This window comes from Charadrius vociferus, unplaced genomic scaffold (genome assembly GCF_000708025.1).
Source record: "Charadrius vociferus isolate BGI_N301 unplaced genomic scaffold, ASM70802v2 scaffold129, whole genome shotgun sequence".
NCBI lineage: Eukaryota > Metazoa > Chordata > Aves > Charadriiformes > Charadriidae > Charadrius > Charadrius vociferus.
The window spans coordinates 4,348,719-4,372,852 of record NW_009661374.1 but is presented as its reverse complement, the minus strand read 5'-3'; the positions used below and the strand labels follow the sequence as shown (position 1 = coordinate 4,372,852).

Below are 24,134 nucleotides of genomic sequence, written 5' to 3'. Positions count from 1 at the left end.
CCAATAGTGGTTTCTTGGGAGGCTGTAGGCTTGAACCTGAAAGCATCTCGCAGGAGCACAAATATGGGGATGGAAAGAGTATGCTGCAAAAAGGATAACGCCTGTCATACAGAAAAACGACAGGATGGTTTTGCGCCCTCCAAGAGTCTAATCCCAGTAAAGTGGAGCACATCCCTTCATTTGTAGATGCAGTCAGTAAGTGGTTCACCTCAGATTCCTACTAGAAGCCCATGATAATTAGTCACAAGTCATTTTCACCCTGCATGTGGCACAGATTCTGTAGCTACTAGCATCAGCGAGATTAGTTTTGACACAAAATAGGGTTAAAAAGTTTGTTAGTCTAGAAGCAAATTTTGATTTTGAAATAAGCCCCACGTTTTTCACTTTTGCTTAAGAAAGCAGTGAAGTACAAGAAGTCATTTTAGCACTCAGTTGCTAAAAATCTCAAGAAATCTCAGAAAACATTTTGTTGTAAAAAAAAGATTGATTGTTGTCATGGAACAAAGAGGAAGAAAAGTATTATCTTCTTATTCTTGTGTACAAATCACTTCAACTTTACTAGTAAAACATAACAATGTAAGAAATTAATATAAAACCAAAAGATGCAGTATTTTCTTTGCCATAAATTGCTACATACTCTTCAGTGACTGTAGGCACTCTAAGTGTAGGCACACTTAGTCTCTTAAGATACACTTTCTCTTTCAGCTAAGAGCAGATATTAAACCTTTTTTTTTTCCCTGTAAAGCACAATACTGTAAATGTATAATAGTAAAGTATCATAAACAGAAATGTTAGATAATAAATTTATTACTGCAAAATACCAAACTAGGTTTCCTTTCTAAAATTATTTTTATGACCTATCAGTACAGTAGACTTGGCAGGAGAATCCAGCTTGTATTTACAGGTATCTGTTTCGAATGTACTCTCTGTACATGAGGAAGTCATCTCTTCCCAGTGGCTGCATGTTTCCTTTTCCAGCCTGAATGTGTGCATGAAAAATCTCTATTGATTTCCTATCAGCTTTTGGAGGCTGGACTTCGTAAATATTGTCTTGAGAAAAGGATGAGATGGGTATTCTGGAAAAAAAAAAACAAACACACAGAATATTTGGAACTTTAGGTAAAAATTTTCCACAGAGAGAGGAATATTTCTTTTCCTTGAAATATACATCTGAGTCAATGAAAGGGCAACTTCCCACTAGATAATTCATTTACCTAGATTTTTATCACTACTGCAGACCTGATAAGACCCATCTTTCCAAGTAGGGTAATTAGGTAAGTTGACACTAATCACATTACAGAATACTTTCTCACTTCCCTCCACTCTGTCCTCATTTCTTCATCCTTCCTCAGATCTGCCACCGTCAGTAAGTACCCGAGCTGAAACAGATCTGTGCCATGCATTATAGCAGGTAACAGGAAAACTTTATTGAGCTATCCACTTAGTAGCAATTATAACAAGCAAGTGGTTATACTCTGAACCAACAAAAAGAAAGGATTTATCAGATAAGAAATTTCCATCTAATTATCAGGAAACAGCCAACTTATTACCAGCAACAGCACTCTGTACACTGGGACAGCTAATATTTTATGAAAATATTTTTAAAATAGCTTTGTACCATAAATGCTGTCTTTGAATCCTAATACATAAACCTACTCATCTTGTGAGAAAAACATGTAGTTTGAAAGTTTACAAGAACCTGAGTATGTCAGACCTTTTCTAAGCACTGTTGTAAATCAGACTCACTCATAAAACTGGTATTTTAACTGCAACTCTTGAAAACTGCATAGCCAACAGGTCAAGTAAAGCGATTGTTTCCCTCTGTTCAGGGCTTAAGCCACCACGTTTGGAGAATTGTGCCCACGCCCGGGCTCTCCAGTACACGATAGACAATGAAATACTTGGATGAGTCCAGCAAAGGTCACCAAGATGATTAGAGAGCTGGAGCACATGGCATACGAAGAGAGGCTGCAAGCGCTGGGTTTGTCCAGCCCTGAGAAGAGAAGCTAAGGGCGACCCCTTCTTGCTGTCAGCAACTACCTAATGGGAGGGTATAGATAGCGTAAAGCCAGACTCTTCTTGGAGTGCATGATTAAAAGACAAAGTTCAAAAAGGGAATACAAATTGCAACATGGGACCTTCTGATTAGATATAAAGGAGCTTTTTTTCCACTGTGAGAGTGGTTTAAGGCTGGAATGGGTTGCTCAGAGAGGCTGTGGAACCTCCATCCTTAAGGACAATCAAAATGCAAGGGTACATAGCCCTGAGCAACCTCATCTAATTTGGTCCTCCTCTGAGCAGCGGATGGGATCAGCTGACCTCCACGGTCCTTTCCAATTTATAATATTCTATGGTTCTAAGCCAAACACTTCAGTAGTGACGTGTTCTCCACAATCAACTGCAAGGTAGCAACAGAACTATTTATACACAATACATAATAAATTAATAAACATTAGAAGTATTGTGTAGTAAATCACTTCCATTTTAAAGCACTTTAGCTAATGTGAAAGCTGTATTCACAAATATACCATGTACATTTCCCAGCAGTATTTTATTAATTTATTTACAAAATATTCCCAGCGCTGAACAGTATAGATGTTTAACCTGTGTAACAGCAGATCAGTTTGGATCCCACAACAGAACATTCAACCACTAACAAGTTGCCATCTGAAGGTAACATAAGCATTAACTTTTCCTTCTGTCAATACTACTTGATTTAGAGGAAATCAAAGTTTGAAATGAACTCCAGGGAAAAATGATCTGACAGAACTATAATTATCTAGAACAGTGGATGCAATGCACCTATAAATACTAAACCGGAGAATGAAATTCTTTCTCAATTATGAATAAAATGACATTCATGTTTTAAAGAATTCTCTAAATCATTAGTTTCATACATTTTTAGCTCCTATTTCAGCTGGAAAAGCTAATTTACTTTCTAGCTAGCTACTAAAATACTGCTGCTTTATAAAGACTCTATAGAAACAAAACTGCCCAAGTATTCAGTATGACACAAAGATTTCAATTCTAGAGACTCACCTTCCTACCACCACATACACTGAACACTTCTCTAAGTCAGATCTTTCCTTCTACGTTGAACCAAAATTTCATGGGGCCAGTTAGCCTGTCTCACGGAGTAGCTACCAGCAATTTTTGAGGACAGATTATTTCAACAGAACAGGTACTTAATAATCCCTTCTCCAGTATATCCTCCTGTATTTGAACAAACAGGATTTAGGATCTACCTCAGGCAAAATCTGAAACTATACTACTGTTTCATGAAAAGTGATTTCCACAGGTTTTCACTGTTTTTTCTAGTATCTGACACTTACAGAATACTGTGGGAATAAGTTCCATTACTTGTGTCTGACGTGACATTCCATTCATTTGTTACCATGGGCCTTGGTTCCTCATAATTCTTACACGGGGAGAAATGGTGAACAGTCATTCTGTTTGTCTCTTCCACATCACTATCGTACAACCAAGTGTATTCCATCTCTCCTCACACGCTAGTTATTTTCTGATCAACCTTGTCACCTTTGTCTGCCATTTATGCAGAGTTCCAAGGTTTTCTCCTTCCTCTTAGATAATGCGGTGAGGACCAAAACTGCATTTAATACCTGAGCTATTTTTAACTAGCTTTTCATTTGTCATCTACTATTTCAGCTACTGAAGACAAATTTTCTAAATACTTTACATAATAGCATATTGGAATAGTAGCCAGTGCCAGGGGCTGAAAAACAGTCAGAATGGTCAGAATGCCATTGTTAAATATTGTATGAGCGTATGCACATATTTTTGGGCTCAAAACTTCTCAGGTAAGAAATTACAGCAGCAACTTACTGTCAAAGCTCACTATTTCCAAAAGCAAACATCAACCAGCCCAAATGCAATGAAGATGTGCAGACAGATATTAGCATCACTGCCATATTCCACAGAAGCCACAGTCATGAGTCACTATCTGGGTGCTCTTCAAGAGACAACTTGTTTTTTGTGTGTATAATCTCCTCTTTTAAAGAGAAAAACCAAGGAACACCACCTTTGAAGAACTGGAACACTCAAACGATGGCAGACCCCTTCTGCAGATGAAATGCAGTAATAAACTTGTAGTTGCATTATGAGTATAAACTAATGTTTTTCACTGTCTCTAAACCAGGATGTCTATTAAAACTGCCAAAAAACTTCCTCCCTTATTTTGTAGCCTTTTGTTTTATTAAAATATGTTGGATTTTGGATGTTTCATCATGGGATGGTTTGTTAGTCTTATAAAATGACTGCAATGTGTTATGTGATATAGCATGCCTAATATTCCACTACAACTGGAATATGGTATAAAAAGTAAAAAGATTTCGCTATTAAAGTAATATTTTTCAATTTCATATTTAAATTTGTATTTTTCCATTTTACATAGCAATAAATTCAGTTGATCGTACTTTGACTTCTATGATAGAATTACTGATACAGATATACTATTGAATTTGAGACAATAAAATCACACTGTTTGGCTGCTTACTTAAACCCAAGTTACATTTACCAAGATGTAGACGGAATTTGTGAGGTTAGGTCATAGAAACATTTGGCCATTCTAGAATTAGAGAAAAAAGTAAAGCTAAAGTGAAGCCTTACTGCATAGAATGCATTTTTAATTTTCCTTATTTTAGATTCTATGACAATTCCTGTTTAGGCTTAGAATTAGTGGCACTACAGTGGAATGTAAACAAATACTAAAAAAAAAAAAAATGTAAGCAAGTTACCTGCCTATATGATTAAGATGAAATTTCCAAAATGCTTACCATTGTTATGCTTCTCTTAAACAACACAAAACTCTTATGTCAAAAGGGTTGAAATTCTTCTAAAGACTCCAACCTGTGCTATTATGCTCTCACCAAATCAGTGTTTTATTTTAGTTTCTGTTGGTAAACTCTATGAATAATACCATGGAAATTCTGTCATACTTAACCTTTTATTTCTTTTTATTTTTTTTTTCCCCAAAGAGTGATAGTTTCTTCTCATTATCACTATCAAATTCTTCTTAAAACATTAAGCTGGGTCTTTTCAGAACTGCTACCAAACATTAGCCTATCTAAATTTATATCTAGATGCTTTAAAAGTAGACTGCTTTTCAAAGCACCCACAGCTTCTGCAGATACTTATTTATCTAGTTTAAAGCATTCAAGCTGAGACTCTAGCAATGGTATTTGACACTAGCACACTGTACTAACTTACCAATGTCACTATCTAACACCAAAAGATGTCACTTACTCAAATGTAGCTGGCCTGTCTGGTCCGCTAGCAAGTGAACAATTAAATGAAAAAACCCCAAAGCCGTAACACTAATTTGATGCCTTCTCTATTTATTGATTTGTTTCTAAAGACATGACATTTCTGAAGCACTAATGAGTCAAAAGTCATTTCCTTAGGCACAATGGAAACTGGACAGCAAAGTGTATTTCATTTTGAGCATTTAGTAACTAAATCCCAATTTTCCACCTACTTGCTTCAACAAGATAAAAATATATTGAAAGAACTGCATGCCAATTTTGATTAATAATCCTGCATTAAGCTGTAACTATTTGTAGAGTGCTTATATTATCCAGGCATCTAATTAAAGTAATTTCTCTAACACTATTCATGTAAAAATCTAATCTACTTAATAAGTTTACTATCTTACAATAGAGTCATGAAGGAGAGCATATGACTTGGCTATCAGATCTCCCCAGAGACCTGTAGCCCTGTGGCCTCCCAATGAAAATTACATAGACAGGAACATGAACACCATGTGGTGAAGGACAGCACCCTTGACATGCAAAGTACAGTTATTTTCATCCCACTTGTGAACAGGATCCATGGTGTTATGGTTTCATCAAGAGCAACATTCTCTCTGCAGTAAAAGATGATACAGCTAAAATCTTCAGTTACAACGACGATGTTCCATACTCTGAAGGAAAAGTGCACGGTGATGTGCTTAGCTCTCAGAAATACAGCAGTCACTAGAAAGCCACCACATTCATTTCAACATTGATTTGTTCTCCTCAAGTCTCTAAAGTATATCTAAAGGGTACAAAATGTACTCTGTTGCCTTGTTTCAATCCTAAGCAAATATATCTGACCTACAAAACTCTGGCAAATCCAGAGTTTTTGTTTGGGCCTCTCCCCTCCCCTGCAACTGGTATCCCTCTAAATTGCTTGCTGTCCTCTTGAAAGAGCCTTCAACAGAATTTTCCTTCTGTAACTGACAGAGCCAACAAGCAGCAAAACCTGGACTGCATCCAGGTCCCACAAAAACTACCTGAAACTGCAATGGCATGCACAGGTTCAAAGGTTAGAGAAAGAAGAGACTCTCTTTACACAGGTACACATTTAAATGAGCATTTTACAATCCAAATTGGAAGCTGCTTCTCTACAGTGCGGATAGAAGGAGTATGAGAGAAGGTCAGAACATCTGATACAGAAAGGTGATCTCTGAGGAAAGATAAATCTTAAGTAGGGATGATTCATGCTGACTACAAACTAATTCAAAATTTAAAGACTGAGCACACAAGTAACCTAGGGGTAGTACAGGACAAAAAAAAAGTACCAAAAGAACTCACAAAAAAAAGAGGAATATTCCTAGGGGTAGTACAGGACAAAAAAAAAAGCATCAAAAGAACTCACAAAAAAAAAAGAGGAATACCGTGCTTCTTTTTGGAAAGGAAAAGCTTAGGCTTTCTGTTTCAAATAGGATTACTTGAGGAAGACAGTTTTCTTAAATCGATGAACAGAAATTTATCACTTCACAGAGAAGACAGAGAGACAGGTTGAAGAAGAGTCCTAAGAATTTTCATTAACAAGTCTAAAAGTACATGAGCTAAGATGGCATATAGTTTAGTACTCTCTGGTTTTAGCTAGAGACTTAATACTACAAAATCCCAAATTCAACAAAAACATAATATACAATGTAGAAATAACTAGATTTCCTGTCATATTTCACAGGAATGTGTTACAGTCACATTTTTAGAGGATATGAGCTCAATACTGCTGACATTAGGATCAAAATGAGACTTCATAGGCCAAAGTGAGAAACACCAGCCCACTAACCCCAAAATAAAATTAAAAATACCCCACAAGTTTCAAGCCATAGAACTTCTGAAGTATTTTAACAGTCATCACTATAGTAAAAGACGCAATAGTTCTTTATTTAAAATTTGGAAAAAGGCAAAGTTAATAACAGAACATATTTTCACACATTAAAAAAAAATAATTGAAGGCCAGTTATAAAACTCAAAATGTTTTTTTTTTTTCTAGTCTTGTGAGACTACTGCATTAGCCTTTTAATACATGACACGCAGAAATGCTAAACCAGGTGGACAGCAGATACAGACAAATTAAATTTTTATGCGTGTTGCAGTGACAACAAGGTTGCCGTCAAGTCAGAATTGCACTGAACTATTGTTTTACAGCTCAAAGTATTTTTTCAGGTTAAAAAAAAAAAAGCCCTTGGGTTTTGAGAGACGATAGCTAAATTTCATCACAATTCACGTATCATTCTGAAAGTATGCATGCCACTGTTGCAGGCTTTTTTTTGCATCAATTGATGGTATGTAATTTGAGATGTATATTTTTGTTCAGGATTCAGTGTAGATAGTGAGGAAATATGGAGTACCCAGAGGTCAAGTGAACATTGAGGTAAGTAAAAATGTATTTATGGGTTTTAATCTGAAACAGACATCAATAACTGAAAATTGTTATCCAAATCAGTATGGGCAGATGAATGCTAACAGTTTCATTGTTAAAATAATATAGAGCATTCAGTTGACAACTCTACCACAAATACTAGGCACATAAGCTTTTTCATCTGAAAAGCTCAGAGCTCAATATTGAGAGAACAGATGAATGGGAAAAAGATAATTCTTCCTACATACACGGGGATCTGAAGCACAAGGAATTCAAACCATTTTCCCCAAGATCCTTGGAAAAAGCACATGCTCTGCTCCCCGATCTGTCAAAAGGGTGCTATGCAAGATGACTGAGCCCATCTAACAAATTGCCAACAGCCACGTAAGAAAGCTCTGCTGCATTTCACCCTGTGGCTCTGCCTCTTCTGTGCTGGCCCTGATGATAACTGGGACCTTCACTGGTCTAAATAATCTCATTAACCTATCAGGAAACTATTTGTTTTGGTTTTTTTTCTGAATTAGTTTGCTGCAGACTGATGATCTGAACTGATTTATGGAGCACTGGAACAAGTAGCAAAGCTTGCACAAGTAAGTGAAAAAGTATGTGATAAGGAAAGGGGTATGTGAGGGTAAGAGCAGGACCTCCCCCTTTTGGTGGCAATGAGCTGTTAGAATTGGCTCAGCTATTTTGTTAACTTCTCCCATCAAATCCCATCATGCTGTTACTTAAACCATAATACCAAAGCGTTTCACCTGTCAAACTTCAGTACAGCATAGCCCCCCTATGCTGGGGAGGTGGAACTAGATGATCTTCAAGGTCCCTTCCAGCCTAAACCATTCTATGATTTTATAAACCATCACAACATGGACTTACTTATTCCCTTCAGACCCCAGCCAGCTCTTTTCTGGAGAGTCCTACAACTCTGATCATACTTTTTGCTTCCCCCCCCCAGACCCTTCCCAGTAGTATTCTTTTTGAGATGTGTGACTAAAAATGAACAGAGCATTCAAGCCCAAAATGACAAAATGATTCCTTTTATGTGGTGTTGATTCCCGATACTCTTTTGTCTTTTCTAGCCAACATGAAGTACCAAGTACTTTCAAGAAAGTGCCCACAGTGACTTTAAAACCACTTCCCCAGAATATAAAATGAAGATACTCTCAATAACAGTCAGCTTAGTCAAGCCACTTTGCAAGAGACAAGCACATAGACAGTGCTAAAGCCATTCAGAATCCCAATGAAGGGCAATCTTTCATCTTCAGACAGAAGACAAAATCCAGGTAATTTATAAACAGCCTGAGCAGTAAATTTCAAGAGAATTCTCACAGACAATAAATGCTGGAGAATCACAGAAGTGCTTTGTTTAAAATACTGTTAGTCAGAAAGAGGAAAGATTCAAATTAAGTGAGGAAGACTAATCCTTAAAGCTACTTTTAGAATATAAGAATAGTGAATACATGTGAGTCAAAAGAACGAGAGAAACTAAAGTTTTTGTAACACAACTATGTTGGATCAGTTAAGCCAAAGTGGTTAATTATCCTCATCTCCGCTCTGAATCGAGAGCTAATAGTGAGCTACATACTTTTATTTTATTTAGAGGTATACAGAGGTTTAGATCATATACGCTTCTTAATATAGCTGGTAAAGAATATGAGATCTAGTACAGGACATCTCAAAGTAAAATGAATCCAAATAATCACCAAAGAGGAAAGGATTTCATCCATCGTAGAGGCAAAGAGTTTTTAGTTAAGGAGGGAAGTAAGGTAGATGATTCCAAATTTAACACAGATATTTACATCTCTAAGGACTTGAAGCAGTGCTTGTTTTAATTAAGAGGCACAGCTATCCCATTTCCAAGAAAAGGAAGAAATAAAATGGGTTGTATGTAAAACCACAGTATCTATTCAGACCCTTCTGGGAGATTTCAAAGGGAAGACTACAGATAAAAAATTCTGCGGAAGACTTGATGCTGCTCTGACAAAGGGTTGTCTAGCAAGAAGTGCAGAATATAAGGGGTTTTTTTATAGAAAAAGGAAACCCTGACTGCTACCCTAGTAGGAGACAGCAACTAGATAAGACACCTTTGTGATTTAAGCTTAGTGTAAACAGGTAACAGAATATAAACAATTTATTCACCTACATTTTCCATGAATATTTGTAACAAGTCCATATTTTGTGAATAAATGCTTTCATTGAAGTTCATCTAACTTTCTGATGTGAAGCAACATATTGGGATGCATATTTAAAGCAGAGAGCACGCAAAAGAGCACGACTGTGAAACTATCAACACTCTTGATAACTTGTAATTTCCAAAAGTGAGTTGTTGACTAATTATGGCACCTTTTGATTCACTGTTTCCACAGCAGTGTCAAGAAACAATTTAGATATTTTGCATGGGCTTAATGTAAAAAATAAATATACTTAACACTCTGAACATCCTTTATTCATTTAGTTCTGCCTTTCAACATAAGGAACTGCCCAAGAACTCCTAGGATGTGAATACACAGAAAGATGACAAGTTCAATACCAACCTTTACTTTAGTACAGTAATAAATGAGTGATAATGCCATGTTTATAAATATAAAGCTATTTTTTATCTAATCCTCCAAGAAACAGACCTAATGCTAACAAAGTTATATGGAAGTACTGAATGAACAAGAGTTGCTCTAAACTGAGGTAACAGCTTTCAAAAGCAACTAGGGTTGTAAAACACTTCGTTAAAATTAGAAAATGTACTGCTCTATTTTTACTTCTATATTTTATAGTGATATTATAGATTAAAAATACTCCCGTAGAGCATTTAATTAACAAAAATGTTGGTCTCTTCTCCCAAGTAAGAAGTGATAGGACAAGAGGAAATGGCCTCAAGTTGTGCCAGGGGAGGTTCAGATTGGATATTAGGAAAAATTTCTTCCCGGAAAGGGTTACCAAACATTGAAACAGGCTGCCCAGGGAAATGGTGGAATCACCATTCCTAGAGATATTTAAAAGATGAGTAGACATGGTGCTTAGGGACATGGTGGTTTTTCCAGTGTTAGGTTGATGGTTGGACTCGATCTTAAAGGTCCCTTCCAACCTAGACAATTCTGTGATTCTAAAACGGAAAATATAGAGTGCTCCACTGAAATTTGCTTCATTACTTTTATCTTGGTGAGAAAATAACGTATATAATGTGCACATTATATACACAGAAACAAACAGTAAAATGCCCATATGCTACTTGTACATAGCTGCTAACTTGTAGATAGTTAGTTGATACTCAATTTGATTCACATTTGACCAATGCCTGGATGACAAGCAGAATATAGGTAGTCTTGATTTTTAAAAAAAAATTAAAAGTTACACATTTAACATCAGGGTAACTTTGGAAAAGACAGACTATATGATATATTTCTTAAGACAGGGCATGTTTTTCAAATATTTAAGGAGAACATAGCCCTGGATCATGCTGGTCCAGGTTCTCCTGCTTGAGCATCATCAGTGCCCCGCAAAACTGAAGAGGAGAGTAGATACCTATGTATGAATTAAAGTTTGCTCACAAGCATTGTTGCTATATTGCATAGGCCACAGTGGGCACAGGCACAGCACTCTTATCCAAAAGTGCTGCAGTGAATCAAAACACTCAATTCCCTGTTTGGAAGGGAATGAAATTTCTCAAGAGTCCTAGATGCAAGAAGTACATTTGGAAAGTGATTGAGAGTATATTTTTTCTACAGTATTATTTATACCATACCACAATGAATACTAGGGAACAATGAATAGGTGCACCGTGTCAGCCAACAGTAATTACAATACAGTACTCAAAGTCTCTCTTCACATGTATGATAATAGATTGTGCTAAAAGTAGTTCAGCTCTGTTTAGCTCTAACTAAAATTCTACCCTTTTTTTCCTTCATGGAATTTCTATGAACAAAAAGGGGAACTTCAATATCCTTCCACATTCTCCACTCCTCTTCATTATTATTTCATTTCATCACTGTAGTCCCTGTTCAAGTATCCATTTTTGCTTCTAATCTATCTTTACAGTTTCTAAATTTAAGCCAGAAGCTTCTTCTCGTCAGTATTTCTACAACGTATATTTGAGTTCATAAATATCACTGAAGTGACATTGTAAAAATAAGAAATTTTTCTTTTGGTATTGGCTTTATGTATTTGCTAAAAATGGCCACAAGGTTTAAGGTTGTGAGGTGTTTTGGGTTGGTTTTTTTTTTTTTAAGATTGAAAAAGGATGTAAAGAAAAAAAAGATTTTCTTGAAAAGTGTGGAAATAACAGCAACTAACCTAAGTCAAAATTATCTCTCACTGCTGATGAAAAAAAAAAAGTTTTAGATTGAGTACTTAATTTTACCATTAAAAGAAATGGAGTTTAATTGCATTTATATGTAGAAGGAACTACTGGAGAATCCATTTTGCCAGATTTTTTTCAATTTAAAACACACCTAACATCAAATTAGTACAAGTTAACATAATTTTTTAATTTCTTCAAGTGCTCCTTGAGAAACAAGGAAATATACAGTCCAACAAGTGCAAGATGTGCCTCAGCTGCTGTAACTGAAAACTCTCTCTCAACCTAATCTTGAGCATAGTATGTTCGTGCTATTTTATCTCAAAAAAGTTAGCATATTCTCCAAGAAAATTCCTGATTTAGAGCAGCAATTCAAACTCGTAAGAGAAAGCTTCCTTGTTTCAGAATTGAACAACATGCTTTTAAAGAATAGCTATGTTTATGACTTGTCTTGAAAGAACAATCTGTCATCATCCAAATAGTATTTAAATGTTTTTAAAAAGTTGCAGAACAAAAGCTGAAGAAATTTTTTTAAGCTGTATGAAGATATACTTGCAAAAAAAAAACCAAACCCAACTGTGAGATACCCCTTTTCCTCTCAGATCTGCACAGAACGGCACGTTTGGTAGAACTGGCAGAGGAAGATGATCTACATGACTTCAAGAGGAGGAGTGAGAGGAGGCAAAGATTTGTGTGCTTTATGACTTTTACACTTCCACTATTCAGGAGCACATGGAAATTACACTTGGGAAAGGAGAAAAATGAACAGATGACTACCCAAACCCCACCAGAATTATGTGTATAGACTCTCTTTACTGTATTCATTTTACAGCAGCATAGCATGTGGAATAATTTACTCTACTGTAAGGGGCCAAGAAAAGAACGATTATCTCCTATGCTGTCAAACATGCTGGGAGATATTGCAATTACAAAAAAAGAAATCACCTTTGTTGATAGTAAAAATATTCCTATTATTATACAATAACTTCTTAATAACCATTTCCCTTCAAAACATTCAGTGTTGTTCCTTCCCACTTAACAGTTTTACAGTTTGCCAACCTAACTTACTATTTTAATACCCATCAGATATATTTTATTATAAAACTACAGGCACATTTACCTACAAAGTATAAGCTTATTAACAATGAACCGTGCATGGTGGTATCATCACTTTAAATGTATACAATACCAAATGACTAAGCACTGATATTAGGCAGTATTGTCATATATACAATACTAAATCTGTTTCATCTTATCCTGCTCCCTCAGCCCCCAGGCTCCATCCCTGCTTGGGTAAGACCTATGTTCAAGGTTCCCTCGCTTCCCCAGCACAGAAGGGGTGGACTAGAGGCAGTGCAGGAAACAAAGCTGAGGCTTCTGTAAATCAATGGATTGCAGTAAAGGTCTTGTAGTCCTAAGAAGCGGCTGTGCTGTTGGTTAAGAGACTACATACTCCAGAGACAAAAGTAAATAAAAGCCTACCTTGGTGAAACTTTAAGCTGCCTACAGTACAGGAAGGTGTCAACTGCGAAGTTAGGACTTGATCATCTAAATTCTAAGACCCACTTCAATAATAGTATGGCATTTGGATAATATCATGACCCTTTTTTTATGTGAGTACTAGGAAAAGATTCAAATGATCTGGCCCATCACTAGAGGCCATTCTAGCACAGCAACAATCAATCCATGATCACAAACAGTTAAATTCCTTATTTCAGTATAAATTAATATGTACACCTATTGTCATTTAATGTTAGAGTTATTTTTCATATTAATGGAAAGTTACTCTATTCACAACAGAATACATCAACTTACTCCACACGGCAGATGTCCCTGGGGAGCAATCCTCCTACCATCCCACCACAACTGGCTTTGTTGAATACGGCTCCCATAGTAAACTTTTGGGATTAAAGTATTCAAGAACTGTTTCTTTGACAAGAAGCATTTGGAGCTTGATCTTCCCTTACAGCCTACCATCACCTACTTACCTGTTTGGAACAAGATGCAAAAATTATCTACTGTAACAAATGAACTGTTTAAAGAATTGCCTCTTCAGTTCAAAGTATCACTGACAAATGCATACAACCGGTATGTAACAGACCAGACAACCAAAAAACCCAAGGAGATACTTCTGATGAAGATATAGCAGACTTTAATTGTTAAAATAACATCTATGCAAGATTCAAGGTGCTCTTTTCTTCAGTTAAAACACACTGCATACCGATTCAAGCTAGCCTAGATCCTCTGACTTCACTAACACAGATGGACGAGTGCACAAAACAAAGCAGGAATCAATTCCCACTTTACCCTACTCTCTCCAACACTCACCAGAAAAATAAAAATATAAAAATATCCCGTTTGATCTCTCTAAACTCCTCAAATGTTCACTAAAACAAATACAGTGCACTTGTAACCTTCTCAGAACAACTAAATTCAAGTAACTGCACACTAAAGACTGAATTGCAACTTTGAATGTTTTTTTTTAATGAACAATACGCAAGTCAACCAATCCCTTTCAAACTACCTCTTTCAAGAGTAACCACAGGAAGAAGAAATTGCCTTTTAAACTCAGTAGCTTCAGCACTTTGTGTTGTGATAACTCAGGATTGCTAAGAATTTTGAATACAAAAATCTTGGCACTTCAAAAACTAAAACCCCCCAAAACCAAAAACCAAACCAAAATAATAATTAAAAAAAAACCCAACAAACCACAAACCAAAACCAAACAAGCAAAAAAAACCACAACCCCTAAAAAATCCCACCAACCCCCCTAAAACCCAAAAAATAAACCGCAAAAAATACACTTTTTTTTTTTTTTTAAAGTTACATGGGACAAGTAGGAACCCAATTCTTCATGCTATGCAGTAAAAGCAACAGAAGCATGACTTAAACAATTTAACATCAAATTTACCTACTGATTTTTCAGGTCTAATGACAAAAGCAAAAACAGGGTAAAGGGAAAAAGTAAAAAAAAAAAATACTTACAAATTTATAACCCTATCCAAGTGGTGTTTTGAGCAGAATTGCTGGCTGCTCTTGTCTTGTTTATGCTGACTCTGTCCCAGCTGAACAAACCTGTGGAGAGCAGTAGATGGGAAAATAAACCAAAGAAATACAAGAACTATTCCGCAAAAATTCAGCAAATAAAAGAAAATGAAACACGAAAAATCAGTCTTTAAGTCATGTTATATGTCACTGATCATGATCTACATGTCTGGTAACCAAGAGGGATTTATAAAACTTTACAGTAGGTGCATGTGAGAAGTCAGCAGGTCCTTTTAGCTTGAAGATGATTTGCCTATTAATTGGTGTCACCTAGTATGTCATGGGATAGAAACAGGCCTCCGCTCCTAGGAAACAGACAGACCATGACAGTCAACTTCCTATGTCTTTTTCAAAGTAGTCAGTCAGATGAATAGCCTATGGGTAAAATCAGCAGAAGAGACAGAAAGTCTCTCAAGTTTCACATTTAAGTCAGTCCTCAGCCAAATTTAATCTACTTTATTCAGCTGAAATGCTGTTAGTCCAGATCACTTATTTACAAGCACAACCTTTTGGGAGAATTCTCCCATCTAAAAATATTTGCTGGAAGACAATGAACATGGAAAATACTGTGATGGCTTATTTTCTTGGCAATGAATTGGAGCAAAATTTAAAAAAAAAAAAAATAGTTAATCCCTAATCTTATTCACTCAGTCTAACAGGAAAAGTCAGAGGGTTTCAAATATATGTATATGTAGTTATCTCACACTCAAACTCAATTTGATCATATTGCAACACATCTGTGCTACTGAAAACAGAAGTAAGTGTTGTGATTTAATACTATTTAATACTACTATTTTTTGAGGTGGAGGGTTTTTCTTAATAGTTAGCTCCCATTTAGATTAAAAATAGTCTTATTTGCCTATTTCAGAATTATTTACTACATTTAGAATTATTTCACAGTAGAAGAAAATGTAAGAAATCTTAAAATACCAAAATTATTTCAAGACAAAGGAACAATACATTCCTAAACAACTTATTGTGGCGTTTATTTCTACTCCATTCAGATCTTATACTGTAGAAACAAAAGCCTCAGAAACATGTGACATCACTTTGGATGCTGAAGGAATAAATACTTACATTTCTAAGAGAATTAGAAGTGGAAATTAAGAAAATTAAGATCATCTAGTGCAGGAGTTTGCTATTGAAACGAGCTTAAAAGAACAAATAAAGGCAAACTAAAGGTGTAAGTATTTTTATTAATTGCTTCAAGTTATCCACTATTCTGAAACAAACAAGGCCTAAATTAACACAAGCAACTTACCAGACATCAAGATACCATGCACAGCTGATCTGCAGTATACATCCTCAAATTATTTGAGGAACCTCCTCTCCCTTCCAACCTCAACCAAACTGTGCTTCTGTGATTTCTATTTTGATGACAATTAACTCAAGTTACCTCAGCCATCAGTGAAAGATCGGCTGAACACATTCAAATTACTTTTCATTTGCATATAGACTTAATATAGATCAGTTGACGTAAAGTGACTTAACCCGAGGTACTTTAAATATGTGTGAGTGCCTGATGCTAATAAAGAAAAAAAATACGTAACATGTCCAATGATTTCAAGTAGAGTCATGATCTTACATCTCCATTTCCCTTATTAGAATAATAGAAAAAGACTTGAAGTGAGAACTGTAATCATACTGTGAAATAAATTGCTGCTATTCTCAAACGATGTACATTGTAATAAAGGATGTCAGTAAAAATCTATATTTTCCACGTAAATCAGCACATCAGACCATGCCTTGTTAGCTAGAAGAGGTATGGAATTTGTAATTGTTATATTTTTTACAGCCTGCATTGCTTGAGGGAAATGAAATAAATGCGAGATATTTTTTTTTTGTCTTGTAAAGGATATTAAAAGGGAGCTTCAAAGCCCCCATGGAGTTTACAGTGATACTGTAAAAATAGATTGAATGTTAGTCCAGTGTAAGAAATGATAACATGGGAAGTAGCTCTAATTCCAGATTTTATGACAGAGTTGCTCATCTGCTCAAAGTGACTTGTAGTAGACACCAGCTCACAATGGGCCATTTCCAGAACAACAATAACTATCCAGTATATCAAAGGGGAATTGTCAAATTGGCATCCATTTTCTACTGGTTAAAATCAAGAACCGAAGTTAGAGGCATAGGTGAAGTTAAAAATTTCAGAAATAACGAGAAACATCCTCCTCAACCCTTTTCAAGTGTACTATCTTCAAATTAGGAAATAGGTAGAAATGGGAACTTCAAAGAACTAAAAAGTGGAAGCTACCCCTAAAGAAAAATTAACAGAAAAAAACCTTTTAAATAAAAAGAAAAAAAAACAATGCTTTGAGAGGACTAATGAACTAAGGCAGGATTAACCATCACATATCACCAAATGAGAAGATACCATAGTGAATTAAAATCTCCCTCATAAATTGAAGAGGTTTCACATATAACCGCTATAACAAATTAGAAAATAAAAACAAATGCACAAAAGCCCATTTCAATCCATGCCTCATAGGTATTCACTTCAATATACACATAGTGCTTTTCTGAGATGACACGTAGTTTTCTTACACCCCTTTGCTCAAACTCCATTAATTCTACATTCTAAGCAGGTCTTTGAAACATTGGTTTATTAAGCTAATGTAATTGATTTGCACTCCTGGTGTCTTGCATAAGCAATAGCTCTCCTGGCAACAGCACTATAAGTCTTTAGGAACTAAAAGGGTTTTCGATTTGGATCTAAATTTTTCTAACTGATCTCCAGTACTGAATTCCCACTATTCTGACTAGTTTTCGAAGAAAAAGATTGCCATTTAGGAAAGAATCTCTTCCACCACGGAACTAAGTAACTTTTCAGTTTAGTCCTGGTTCATCTATAACTGAAATTATTCTAGTTCAGTTTTGGTTTGAGTTAAGAAATTACTTTGAACCAGCTGAAATTTTGTGATTTAAGGAAAAAAAAGGATTTGAACCAGTTTATTTTTGGCTTCAGTGTTATTCTGTGACATTGAGGAGAGAATTTGAGAACAATAGCATAAGTATACATTTTTTAACAGCAGCAACATATAGCCAGCGCGCTATGCAGGGTTACGGCAACTCAGAAACAGCGTTCCTGATCCAATGGAGTCATTGCCTTTTGTTGTAGAAACATACTATTAATTTGCTGATTGCTCTTGGGGAGCTAGCAGTTCATGGCTCCCGTGGAGCGGTGACAACTGTCTTGTACAGGATAAAGACCAAGTTATCCTTGAATAAAAGCAGAAATTTTTGCGTAGTCGGAACTGGGAGGTGATACCTTGATGCTTGCCTACCAACTCCTACCTCCAACTGCTCACAGCAAGCCAGCAGCTCCAAGCTCCTGAGGAGAGCCTGCAGGTGCTGTGCAGCACGCTGCCTCGCATCGTAGCAGTTTACCTCAAAGCGCAGGATCTGAGTGGGAACTTGCTGGACCACCTAAGGAGCCGTATTTTGTCTTGCACCACACTGTATCTTACTCATTTCCTGTATGCATGGTTTGAATCCACAAAACCATTTATTAAGAAATGTTTAAAGCGGCAGTATGATGCTGTTCAAAATGCAGCATGTGAGAGCACATTACTACACACGCTATGCTTAGTGCTGTGCATATGTATACACACACGTGCAAACCCACACACCACACAGATTTGCACGTCATAACTTCATGAAACTCTGATAATGACACGGGTCAAACTGACTCCTCCCTCTCCTGAAATTTACAGTACAAATACGTGTCTCCTAGATACCCATACTTCTACGGTGTGAATTATTCTGACCGCTTTTCTCAACTTTTCTCCTCATAGTCCATACCAGATTTAGCAATGGTCTCAAGGTCTCCCTATAAAATCCACTTTTTTTAATTTTATTTTAAGCTCAAAAGGCCAAGATGTTTCAAGAAAAAGGCTGAATATTATTCAGAAAAATAATTTTCCTTGAACACCAAAAGTCACACAACTATTTAGAGTAAAAGGTAACAGTTAACACATACCTATGAATAAAACGTTATGTTAAAGACTTAATTTCTATGTTCTGTATGCATTTTTATAGAAGAGGCTATTTCACTGATGACTGATTTGAATTAGCATAATTCAACATTTGAAAAATGCAAAAATCACAGACTACATAGCTTAGAACCATGGAACACTGCTAATATGGAATCTGCTTATTAATTTCTAGGACTATATTAAGTGACAGGTATTTTTATTGAAGCATTTTTCATTCGATTTAAGTTCCAGATTTTGCATTCAGAGATATCTGCATAACTTCCACTGAAATCAGTTGACACAGACGTCCGAAAACAGTTTGACTTTAAAAACAGAATAGTATATATATCAAAATATCTCTAAGATTTATAATTTAAGTAAGTTTAATCAAAGGCAGCACTTTCACAAGCTGTATTGAACTTGCTCCAATTATCTTTTACTGATTACCACTGAAAATTTATCTCACCTAGCGTATATTGTGAGATCATCTTCTGAAGGAACATCTGAAAGATTGACTCCATACACATCTTTTGTTGATTGCACTACATTCTGGAACATAAGATGACAGATTCAGACCGAGGATACAGTAACAACATCCAAAAAAAAGCTTGCTTTCAAGCAAGGAATTCTTTCTAAACTTGAAAATAATTTTCAAAGTGCAAGCAAAGCCAAACAAGTTATAAATACAGAAATCTTAGCCCGTGCATGTGGTTTTTTTAAATAATAAAAATAATTTATTAAAAATATTCTTCAAGACATTTGTTCAAAAGTAAGGGAAAGAATTCTTGAAAGATAACATCAGATAAAACTACATATTAAGAGAATAAATTATATTTATTGGACAATAAAATGATGTAGACTTTAAGTTCTGTTCCGTGTTGAAATTTAATACAGAATAAATCATATTTGTTCAGAACACGGTCCCACATTTGCCTTCACATTTCCTGCTGTCAATTCTGAAATAATTGCAAATGTCAGGTTGAACAAAACTATTTTTATTTTATATGTTACACAATCATGTCAGTCAACTATAACAATGCGCATGCAATACTTCACTAACTATGTCTAATGATTCAGTGTTAAACTGAGGGGGTTTACTGACAAGACACGTGTGACTGCAAGTAAGTCGACTATAAAAATAATTTTCTTGTAGTTCAAAAAGTTAAAGAAGAACTCCAGAAAGATAGTCCTGACCAGAAGTATAAAAGCATTTTATTATTAACTTCTGTGAGACGTGAATAGAAAGGAATAAGCTATTTGGGTTATGCCCCCCGCCCCACAACGATACAGTTTTTCTCTACTCTACGGTTCCTGATGTAAAAAATACCAAAATCCAAATTCCTCACCAAACATCCAATCATTCCGGAATAACAATATTTATTCAAGAATGCACCTAATAAGCTTACAAATATCAACTCTTCTACACAAAAAAACCCCAAACCCCACACTACTGTTGTTCACCCAAACTTCTAGTATTTTTGAACGATCCTAAACACAATCCATTTTCACAAATGAAAAAAACAGTAAAGTGTAAAGTGCAGATTGACACTGATTAGAGTGCTAGTAGGTTGTCAGGTTAGCTAACAGAGACATAACATGGAATATTTGTAAGCTTAGACTTAAGTGCATTTGTCATTAACATTTCTTTTTTAAGTTAAGGTTAACTTGAGAAAGAAAAAAAAAGTGTATTTGAAACATTTCTGTGGTTTATTTAATCAACTAGATATATTATCACCTTTTACAGTCATAGTTGTTTTGTTTCTTGTTACATTATTCGGTGTAGCCATGAAGTTCTGAAACCCTCCCTTACAGGTCTTCTTTTTAAAATTTAACTACATGTGTAGACACAGCAAATAAGATCAGCTGGTCAACACGTGAAAATGTAATGTCTAACACAGTCTTTAAGATTACTGATTTTTATGTGTGGTTTCTGAACAGAAAGTTTCCATAAACATCATGCAAAAATAATGTACCTAAGAGAAGCTTTGTACTTTTGAAGAGAATAAACGAATTTACAATGGCAGGCAGGCTTTAATGATAACCCAAGTTAATTGCTAACATAGCAATTCAGCATAACTGAATAGGTAATCCTTTTCAGCTCTGCAATTTTAATAAGCAATGTCATAAATTAACATCACAAATTGTGACTAAAATCTGATGCATGACACAGTGCTAATAAAATAGAAAATATTTCTTCACGTGCATGGCTAAAAGAATCAGAATAGCTCACCCATTGCAAGCCATACAAATTCAATATTATCTTAAACCATATTTTGTGTTTACATGCATCATTCATTTAAGTATCTTAAAATTCTAAAAAAGCTATTTTAGGTCTGAGCATTGAAGTGTGTTCAATACACAGATGGAAAAACTGAAGTGAGGTAACTTATGCAATGGTGAGAATCAAGAATAAAATTTCAGGTTGGATTTCTGTTGTTAATGCTGTAGAAGCAATCTGACTTGCTGGAAAACAGGTACTCTTAATCAGAGATAATGGAAAAATTTTAGATAAAATATCTTGCATAAACAGAAATAAATGCACTTGTACTGGCATAACAATTAATCCAAATTGTCCAAAATTAATACCACACAACTTCATAGTTATCTTATTGAAAATGCTTAAGGTTAGGAAGAAGACAGTGTTGTACAGAAGGCTGAAAATCCATTCTCTGAGAACAAACAACCCTAGGCTAAAGACTGAATGGAATGAAAATTTGAATTGTAGCAGAAAAAAGGGGTAGTTTTATTCTCTGTTGCCTATCAGGCACTACATTTTATACTAAAGTCACAAATACTGAAATTTCTTTAAAAGTGATAGCGTGTACAACCACAACATTGTAACCATTCGAATTAGCTGTGACCAAAAAAACCAAACCCAAACAACCCCCCTCAAACCTCCCAAAACAACATAATTATTCTGCAAATTTGTATAATCTCCATTAGCATATCCTTTTGCTAAGACATTTTCAGTGATACCCAAAATGGATATCTATAAGAAAGAATCTGAAGAAAAGTTACATGAATTAATAAAATACGTATTTCCATAACACTTCATACAAATGAATATTTTCATTAAATTAGCACCCAAGGGATTCCAACAGAAAGAGTTATGCTAGCAAAAAAAAAAAAGATTAGTAGCCCATAACTGAGAATACATGTTCTTTGCATATGACTGTGAATACACAATTTCACTATTAACCTGCCATTATCTTCAACCTTATTAGCAGTAACAGCATAGAACCAATGTGACAAAATTATCATGCACATTTTTGGAGTGAGTTAATTTTTTTTTTTTAATGTCAGACCATATAATTATGAAACAGTGATTTAAAAATCTTCACATAAATCAGGTTGAAATTTAATTTTTAATTTACAGTTATATCCACCTGAGCAAGTGGCATCATTCAGAAAGAATAGATTTGTAACTGAAAGAGGTGCTCAGGACCTCAGATCCATACTACACATCTTTCAGGGGGGTTGCTCCAGATTATCTCCCATGGACTAAATGTCGCTTAGGTAGGTATATCAGGTATATTCCTGGAGAAGCATCTCCCAGATTAGTTTCATCCAAAAGGAATCCCATTTGCATGCTGCAAGACCACACCATGATGCAAGCCAGAGCATGGTAAGGAACAATGATCAGAAGTGCACTACTGCTCTAAATGAACATACTAATACAGATATATTTTACGCTTAATATTATGGACTACGCCTGACCTGAGTACCTTTCAAATGCTGTAGGTTTGCAACAGTGTTTTTCATTTTTTGAAAATGTTATTTTTCTCTTGTGTTTCACTATAACACCACAAGAATAATAGTGAAGTTTTACAATCGGTTTTGCTAATATCTACACAAGGAGATCCTTTTCACTTAATTTCTCAGTGCTTTACTTCTGACTGTTCTATAACATTACCTGGCTGTTTTAAGGAAATGTGAATTTTAAGTCCATCATTAGCCTTCTTGGCTACCACAGTAATTTCTTACCTCTGTGATTTTTGTATTATCTCCTGTATCAGTCACCTTTACTGGAGTTGAACGCTGAGAAACAGCACCTTCATCTTCTTTATCTGTCCCAGAATCATCTTCAGAACTACTTGACACAGCTTCCTCACTTGGGGGTGGTGGAGCACTAGCAGCTGTCTTGCGCTGTAGCACGGTTTCTTCTCTGTTACTTTTGTTCCTATTATGAAAAGCAGTGTGCATTTACAAAATCAGCAAGATAATAACAACGAGTATTTTCAATTCCTAATTTTTTATTACAATCTTACTGGGGGAAATGAATTCTATCCTCTGGAACAACTTATTGCTCATCTTGTTAATCCCCCAATTGATTTACTTTTCATCAATCTCTTCTTATTCCACAGCACTTAAAGAGAGCTCACAGGATTATGCCAGCTTTTCTCCACCAATTCTCTGACTCTTTACTGAAATCCCTCCCTCAGACTGACTGAATGAAAAGGAATAAAAATTCATTTAGACATATCATCTTTGGTTTTGATCTGGGAAAAAGTTTCACTTTCTGATTAACATTATCCTCTCCACTTTCTTATTCTTGGGCCCAAAAATCATCGTAATGTCATTTTTTTGCCCCCTTCCTTTTCCATACCTCTCCCCTCAATTTAGTTCTTTAATCAGTAACATTTCTTTATGCAGCATGTATTTCTCACTCTAGAAATTCTAGTCAATATAAAGAGGTGCTTTATTTGTAAGAATTCAAGATACAGCATTTATATTTTCATAGGCTAACCATGGGTTTAACTGTACAAGCTCTGCAAGTTATACGTTACTCTACCCATCAGAAATTGTACCACCCTTATGTCCTCTACATCCTTTTCTGTTGATCATAGAAGGGTATGTGGTTGCAGTTTCCTCTCAGATATCGTTACAACCTTTCAGGGAGTCTGGAGGAAGAGGGACTGAAAGGCAGGTAATGAATATGTTTATGGGCAAATCAGTTCTGGAAACAGGGAAGCAAACATCTCCTTGCTGAGGTGACTGTCCATACATACACTGACATTGCGTGTGACTTACTGTAAAGGAAGGCCCTAAAGGAAGACAGCAGCATGCTAAGAGGCTTTGACAATAGCATACAGTTTGGTGCAAATGCTTGTTTTGAGTTGCAGCTCTAGTGTTCTCATCAGCAATGGCATGGAGGTCACCAGTATCACCTG

At 35.6% G+C, this 24,134-nt stretch overlaps 1 protein-coding gene across 1 annotated transcript in view; it reads right to left on the bottom strand.

The window, feature by feature from the left end:
* Positions 1 to 338: 338 nt before the first annotated feature.
* Positions 339 to 24,134, bottom strand: part of FIG4 (FIG4 phosphoinositide 5-phosphatase) — a 64,279-nt gene continuing 40,483 nt past the window's right edge. The window contains exons 20-23 of the mRNA XM_009893875.1: positions 22,948 to 23,143; positions 19,430 to 19,512; positions 14,927 to 15,016; positions 339 to 1,076 (exon numbers count right to left, since the gene is read on the bottom strand). Of these exons, the coding sequence (XP_009892177.1) occupies positions 899 to 1,076; positions 14,927 to 15,016; positions 19,430 to 19,512; positions 22,948 to 23,143 (547 nt within the window). The 3' untranslated portion in view covers positions 339 to 898. The remainder of the gene's footprint in view (positions 1,077 to 14,926; positions 15,017 to 19,429; positions 19,513 to 22,947; positions 23,144 to 24,134) is intronic.